Source organism: Aptenodytes forsteri, unplaced genomic scaffold, assembly GCF_000699145.1.
Source record: "Aptenodytes forsteri isolate BGI_AS27 unplaced genomic scaffold, ASM69914v1 Scaffold183, whole genome shotgun sequence".
Classification (NCBI taxonomy): domain Eukaryota; kingdom Metazoa; phylum Chordata; class Aves; order Sphenisciformes; family Spheniscidae; genus Aptenodytes; species Aptenodytes forsteri.
Window position 1 is genome coordinate 137,183 of NW_008795918.1, and position 8,416 is coordinate 145,598.

General features: G+C 38.0%; 1 protein-coding gene across 5 annotated transcripts in view; it reads right to left on the reverse strand.

The window, feature by feature from the left end:
- The window catches only part of INO80D (INO80 complex subunit D), a 39,591-nt gene that overhangs the window by 10,833 nt on the left and 20,342 nt on the right, over positions 1-8,416 (reverse strand). For all 5 annotated transcript variants that reach the window (XR_002086266.1, XR_002086267.1, XR_002086268.1 and 2 more), the window contains 2 exons: positions 6,160-6,268; positions 467-691 (listed from right to left, as the gene is read on the reverse strand). Coding sequence is in view for 2 of the 5 variants with exons in the window: in XM_009284629.2 (XP_009282904.1) it covers positions 467-691; positions 6,160-6,268 (334 nt within the window). In the remaining 3 variants the exon portion in view is untranslated. The remainder of the gene's footprint in view (positions 1-466; positions 692-6,159; positions 6,269-8,416) is intronic.

Here is an 8,416-nt window from a genome sequence, read left to right on the forward strand (position 1 = left end):
TGCTGGAAAGAGAATTAAGAGGAGGTACAGACTTTTCAAAAAAAGCTGTCTGAAAAACGAAATCTGAATTGAAGCAGTGAACTGCAGACCAGACTGCACACCTTTTAAAGAACTGGGCTTAGTAAAGTACCAGATATTTGAAGGCAGCCAAAATACATAGATTAATCAATAAGAATAAACTTTAGCAGGCCACTAACTTCTTTCGTGACATTTAAGAAATTGGGCCCGGATACTGCTGAACAAACAATCCACATTTTAAAACACAAAGCTGGAGAACGCCTGTCTTCATGGAAAATACTGTATGTCATGTTTATTTTACTCCACTGACAGGCATTTATGTGTCATGGTTTTTCTGCCTTGTGCATGCCTACCAGCTTCACAGTTCAGCATTTCAGCTGCTGGATACTTTGCCCATCTCCGCCCTGTCCAGACCCCGGGTTACTGCAGTCACAGGGGAAGGTCTAACCTGGTACGAGCACACGTAGCTCTTCGGAGTTCTTGTATCAGTTGCCCAGCACGCTCCGGCTCTCTGCTGGCCGCCTGCAGCAAGGCTTTCCGGAGTGTATGCCGGCATTTCTTCTGACGAGATTCTGCCCGCTCCAGGCGGCAGAGGTGCTTGTATTTCTGCTGAAAGTAAGTGCAAAGTCTGGTCACCCTGGAACTCCTGTCATCTGCATTGTCATCATCGGACCTGAAGGAGGGAAAATAAAACAAATGGGCCTTAAGTATTTTTTTTTTCAAGGAAGCTAATTTGTCATTTGAATAGAATTGTTAAGTTGGCATCCATCTTCTAGCCCCACAAGCGTCCAAAGGCTGAAATCAGGCAGGCATGCTTGAGAAATGGTAAGAGCAGGATCCCTTTTGAATTCTAAAGGTACTTACCCTTCTTAGTATGTCATTATTAGAGATTACATCAATTTATCATCAAGTCTGACACATTTAAATGTCTGGAGCCTGCTGTTCAAAAAAAAAAATCTATACTGTTAACCTTTATTTACTGTAAATGTCTCAGCAAATGAGACAAACTCTTAAATCAAAGTGCAATTAATGGAGAGGACGAGGGTGTGGACCTATGTAGTGGAAATTTAGTGAAGAAAGGTCATGCTGGAGAAGATGGTCAAATTCTAACAAGAACCAAAACTGCTGACCTTTTCCAATTCCTCTTACTCTGCCAGGTGGTCTTTTCCTTCCTAAACCAAAATACACTCACACAGCTAGCAGCTGATACTGCTTTCCCCTTGCTGCACAGTTAAAGTTGAGTTACAGTACAGCCATGGAGAAGAAATTCACATTTAACTCCAAAAGTACTGAGGGAAAAATCAGACCAGGGCTAAACAATTACCAGGTGAAGGACTGATCCAATTCTTTGTTTGCTTAAGAAAGCCTTTTCCCATTTATCTTGGCATTCTGAATGTCCAGGCACATATCAACAAGACCATCAAACCATGTCAACACATTCAGTTAAATGAAGTAAAAATCATGAAACATAGTAAAATCATCACTGGCACTTGTTAAAACAACAAGATCCATGAAGCTACCCAGAAGTCCTCCACAACAAGCACTAGTTTGCAGAATGACTTTTTTGTTCATGGAGCAACAAAGAGCATGCACTGAATCTAAGCAAAGCAGACTTTGTTCAGTTTTTTCTTTAAGTTTTTCCTTATCTGTAAAACAAAGGAAAGGCAGGGGGAAGAAAACAAGTCCAAACAAATGAAGCAAATCAAAAGCTCCCAAGGTTCAGACTGCAGAGCTTGGCCAGCGAGAGTGAATGAACTGATATCCAAACCTGCACACAGTAAAGCGGACCACAACTAGCTGATGATAGAAGAGATGAGAAATACCAGCCATGATATTTACTAAATAAAGTAAGATCCAGAAATACCGGCAGAATAGCTGTCTCTGAAAGGCAATATGACTAAGACCTATTTTCCTTTCTGGAAAATCTTACGCCATTCACACGCAGGCTACATTTTAAGAGACTGCATCCATCTCCACTAAGGCTGCCCACAAAAACTCTGCAGGAGCAAACACTGCCTTGACACAAATGCACATTTTTATAAAGTTTTATGTAAAGTCAACCATACTATGTAATTTGTTTGTTAAAACAGATTACAGATTATTTTCTAGAAGCATAAATTACAAGTAATTAATCTCTGCAATTAAATGCTTAGCAGAAAATACAACCTGTTAAAAATATTTAACATCTGTAAAGTTTAAAATATTTTCACATTGAAGATGAAAAGAAAATACACTTTTAAGATCTCTTAGGAAAGAATGCCTCCTGGGAGAAAAAACCTGTTGAGAAAAATTTAATTGTGTGCTATTTAATATAGATTTTCCTTTTCCCAATGTATTAATAGAAAACAGGAATACATGGATGGGATCAGTTAGATATAGGTAGGTCTAAGGTCTTTGATATTTCATTACTGCTCTAGGCCAAGATTTTTAAAACAAAGTTGCAGACATACTGATTTAATTTTAAATATGGTTACAAATTAACTTTAAGAAAAGACAGGAATATTCCTTAGGGAAAAAAAGTGTTTCTTTTGGGTGGAAAGAGTGTTTTTTAATGCAAATGTCTCAAATATAGAGACTTTTTACTTCTCTCCCATTGAAACAGACAGAAAAAAGTCATCGTATGTTAAAATATTTTGAATTGCAGTTTATGAGATCATTTAAAGAAAGTAGATGAAGACATATACAAGACGTAGAAAGAAATCATGCCTGCAGTGGACAAGGGCTTATTGTGAGGCTAACAGTTTCTAAATGCCTATTCAGAATTTTGTTTCCAGGCCAGTAAGATTAACCAAAACATATTTATATGTTCAAAGAAACCTAAAAATATCACAATAACACCTCCTTTTTTTTTTTTCACCAGGCAAGTACTGAAACCGAAAGGTACTTTTATTGTTTTCCTTTCATAAACAATTTTACCAACTTCTATTTAGTTTATTCTCTTAAGCTGCATATATAAGTTCTGAAGTTCAACTTAATGTATGGCATTTCATTTTTTAAACGATTTCTGAAAGTGCACGCAAACCATTTGATAATCCAAAATGCTTCTTCCCAACCCTACCCTTTAAGATTGTCGTGTGTAAACATTAGGGGAATTATTGCTGAGTGTTCATGAAGTAAACAAAGGCAGCACGAAGCAGCAGAAAGGAAGAGCAAAAGGGTAGCGCGAGCAGTCGGGCACCATCAGGGAATCAGGAGAACATGCTCTCTACTCCGAGACACACTAGCAACTGTACTTCAAAACCCTCTGTAAGAAGGGATTTGAAGAACCTTCCCTTCTTCCTTTTAGTTCTTCTAGTTATTGGGAGTTATTAAATCCAACTTTGACAATACAGTGTAGATATTTGCTCCTTTGAGTGAGCTGGTATGAGGAGGGACTCCAATCCCCACACTCCCTTTTCAAACTCACTACTTGAAACACTCGCTTTATCTATATTTCAGTGTAGGAAGTGAAAAACTACTTTGTTTTAAAGACATTTTTTTCCAGTACTTTCTAAGCTACAACACCCAGTAATCGAATCATCTGGGGGGAAAGCTTCACTAATCTGCAGCAGGGAACAGCCCCTGCTTTCCCTCCCAACTGCTTCTCCCGCGAGGAATTCCTCCTACCCCAGCAGCCTTCCCTGCCAGCTGCCCTGCCTGCACTGCGCCTGGTGCTGACTCCTGTGTTACTATTTGAACTCAGGCATTTGTGCCTGCCTCGAAGCACTGCATCCTGGAATCCTGCAACCACAGGAACCCTATTTTTCAAAATTAAAGGACAGATTAATAAAAGCAAACATTTGACCTGTGTTTCCACAGATGACTGCAACAATATGAGTTTTACAGATTAAAAGGCCAGAAGGCAAGTGAACTCAAAAACGTATTACTGTTAAGACACTAATTTTAAACCAATCTGGTGAATTTTTGAGTTTAAGAGCAGCTAGACTATCACACAAGAAGTTAAATAGAAAGTTAGAGGATTCCCCCCACAATCACAAAACCAGAAATGCGGAGAACAAGCTGTCCAGTAATGCAGAAATTAACTGTTAGCTTTCTTTTACAAAGAAAGCTTTTACTTTTTTGTTCTGAGAGGCATCCCTCCCACTGTCTTCCATGGAGTCAAATGGAAAAGGACAGAATGCAGCTAGCTGGTGGAAAGTTATCCCTTTCACACAGGGACCACAAGCTCAGACACAAATGAACAGAGAAAAAATAGCTTTAATTTTACTATGAAAAACAGTAATTAAATACCCATAGGTTTATTTATGTGATTTCAGAATCTAAAGGTTTTGGGAAACAATCTCTATTGGTTTCCTGGATTAGCCTCCAAAATTCAGAGTCATAACAAGTCATTGGCTGACTGAGTTAGGAGCCACCAGGCTGCACCGCCAGATTAGCAAGACAGAGTCATTTTGACAAATCAAATCACCCAAGAAATAGTCTGAACTAATTCATCTTCAGCAGCAGGCAGACCACACTGCAAAAGTGTCGAAGTGAAACATTTCAGGTAATAAAAACCTCTACAGAAGCTTGCAGAATAGGAATTAAAGTGAATGTATCAATGTTCATCCATAAACAAAATCAGGAAAGTTGTTGAAGAGCTAACACTGGGCAGGCTGATGGAAGTACAACAGCAGCCAGTACCATACAAAAATTTATCCATCATGATTTAGTTAAGACAGTGTTTAATTGAAGTGCATAAAATGCTAGAATGGAACAGAAAGTATCAAGACAAGGTATTATTTTCTCTCAGTATGTGAAAACAGTAGGAAGAATCCAAAGGAAGTTAAGACAAATAGAAGACAAAACACACAGAGATGACCTTTGTAAGTTGACAAAAAAAAGGGATCTATGGAAAAACAGATCAAACGTAAAAGAGAGAAGAGTGTAAGGGAAGTTATTTAATAGATATATCTGCTTTGAAAATTATGTATGATTTAAAAGTCTGAAAGTCTGTTCATGTTTTCCCAAAACAGTTTATTTAAAAGTTGCCTTTTAAGTTAAAACTAACGTTTGTGAAAGCTCACTCTCTCTGACTGCTGATGCCCTAAAAAACAATGGTCATTCATAACAGAAAAAATACCCCTTTCTTTTAAAAAAAAGAAAGTCTACACACTGCTATTAAGCTTTGATTCACTGAAGGCTCTCAGTATTTAGTATCCTGGTGTCTGTCCTGATGACAGAGACACAGCTTTGTTGTTCACCCTGTGGACGATCTTTAGAGATGGTAAGAAGTTCTGGTAAGTTTCAGAATTTCCATGTAACAACAAAATAATGATGATGTTTCATTAACATCATTACTCTGTGATATTTAAAAATTAAACAAATGGGAGACAGTTGTAGTACAAAAAGTCCAGTTGCATAATGAAAGAGAATCATGTTATAGAAACTACAATCAAACTTTACTGAGACCCCAATTTCCTTTTGTTATCAACATGCTTCAGTTTTGTTACAATACTATGCTTGGGATGCTTTGCTTTAACTTTATACCTTAAAATTTACATTAATAGACATATATTATCATATCCTGCTGTAAATTCAGATTCATGACTTAGCAGTATATGGAGAACACCATAAGCCTTTCTGCACCGGCAGCTAATACCTGCTCTGCTTATCCCTTTAATCACATCACTTCCTTTCAATGCTCCCAACTATTTGACAAAGGTTTGTTCAACACTTAATTATGAAAAGAAATGCCATGCCCTTTAAACAACATCCTGCACAATTACCATAAGGATTAATGAGTAAAATGCAGCAAGTTTACTAACAAAGTTATTCACAAATAGTAGGAAAGACAAGAAACCAATAGCAACTCCCTTCATTTGGTTCTAATTCAGGAAATACCTCTACTCAGCAAGGCACACAAGTTCATTAATAAATCCCACTAAACTCAATTAAATTTAGGCAAATAAGCTTAAATTCTTTCCTGATGCATCCTTCTGATAGCAGATTGCACAAAGGTGTCTAAGTTAGGTGGAAACTGGGACAGAAGGCTACAAGCTGTTTCATAGCTCTTACAAACAAATGAGTTCAAACAATCCTTTGCTTCAGCAAAGCACTCGAACAAGTGCTTACGTTCCACTGACTCCACTTGAAGTGAAGCTCACATTTACATGATTTATTCCATCAAGGCCAGCATGAACACTAAAGAATCATACTCACTCATGTCTCTCATAGCCAAGGGTTTCTCGGATAGACCACGCAACCTGGTAAGGGGAGGTTTGCTCTGAATCCTCCAACTCTTCTCCACTGTCTTCAGACCAGTCCAGCCCTAAAGGAATTGAAAACGTGAAAGCTGGATGAAAAGTGTATCCACCTCATATAAGTCTCTGAGCAATCTATGGCACAGAAGATGAATGTGTAGTATAGTCACAAGCATAATTATGTTTGATTAAGTCATATAATATTCTCAATTACACAGAAGTTACAGTAACAGCTCCACTACAGTGTGCAAATAGCATGCACTGATTTTTGTCAAATTTGAGTTTTCCTTTTCAAATCCTTATTGGCTTCTTTATCCATAAGCAGCGGAAGAAATATCACCAGCTTTCTTGCAGAAAAATATCACAAGCTTTCACACCAAGCACATGGAATCTTTACAGAAAAGGTAAGAGAGAAGTCCATGCCACGAAGAACTGACTGCCTGGCAATTTTTAATACTATATGATCTAAATAGGCCACTTTCATTTCTGTTTATATTCTGACCCCTGCTCTGTGCCAAAACACAGGGAGAATACGAAAACCGTAAGACAGAGCAGCGCGGGCAGAGATAGATACACAGCTGCACAGGATGTTCCTCCGCTCAGTCTCTGTAATTGCCTGCCAAATGCATACATTAGCATGAAAAGAGAGCTAAAGAGAGAGATGCAAATACTCCTGCACTTTTACTAAGCAGCATGCTTTCGTTTAATGATGATGCAGTAGGATCAACTTATCGTATGCACCAGCAGCCTCAGTTAGTCAAGCTAAACACAATCATTGAACAGGACAGCCAGAAACAGAGTCCAGTAAGTTCTCAGGAGGAACATTTTATCTGGAGCTTCATCTTTTGCAGTTTTTCCTTCTCTCTCCTACATCCAGTGGAATTCTTGCCAATTCCTTGCAGCAGGTGGGATAAAATCCTGTAGCTGCATTTACAAGCCAGCATTATTACTCTTTCACTTTCTTGTGTACTCCTTGAAAATGGAGCAGCAGTTGGGATAGTTAAGGAGCACTTTATTTTTGCTAAAAATAAACTAAACGACTATATCTGAGATTATTCTGACGTCAGATGCATCAGTACTTGGTCACCTACTTTCAGAGTTAGAGACACACACACACACTTGGAATACAATCATCAGGAGCACCTTCATCATTTAGAAGCAACACTTCAACATAAACTAGAAATATCAGAAACCCTATTTTTCAGGAACTTCAGCATCCTGAAAATTCTATTCTTTGTTCCTATTTTTAAGATACACATTTGAACTAAATTAAGATATCTTAAGACATTTGATAAAAAGCCAGAATTATACTTTCAACTTAAATGTTTTTTTACTCTCACCCCTTCCATAAAGGAATGAAAAAACAACTTAATGATTGGATAAAGATGTCCACAATTGATACCATGTAACAAATTATTTACCCAAAGTTTAAAAATAAAATCGGAGGTTGCACTGTTTTGCTCCTAATGGGCACTGCAGAAATGAAGGAATAAAATCTAATCCAAATTCAGCTATACTCACACTGAAGACTGCAGTTACATTAATATCCAATTACATGGCTCTGATGTAGGTACACATAAAACTGGCTGCATCTTTTTAAAGGTTCTGTGCAGTCATCTCTAATGCTACTCTATCATGAAATTCTCTGAACCAGCATAACCAGTCTTTAATATTAAGGCATATTATGAATAAATAACAAATATATTTTCCACTCTCACATAATTAATATGTGAATTTTGTTACTTTGCCAAATATAAAATGTTCTAATTGCATACACATACAGTTATGCATCTGCATAACTATATTTATAGGTCTAATCAGTTTTTTTTACTACGCCTCTTTTTTAGGAAAATGTATTCTCTTCACTACTTGTCCTGGTTTCGGCTGGGATAGAGTTAATTTTCTTCCTAGTAGCTGGCACAGGGCTGTGTTTTGGATTTCGTATGAGAATAATGTTGATAACACACCAATGTTTTAGTCGTTGCTATGTAGTGCTTACACTAGTCAAGGACTTTTCAGCTTCCCATGCTCTACCGACTGAGAAGGCTGGAGGTGCACAAGAAGCTGGGAGGGGGCACAGCCAGGACAGCTGACCCAAACTGGCCAAAGGGACATTCCATACCATGTGCTGGGAGGGGCACAGCCAGGACAGCTGACCCAAACTGGCCAAAGGGACATTCCATACCATTTGACGTCATGCTCAGTACATAAACTGG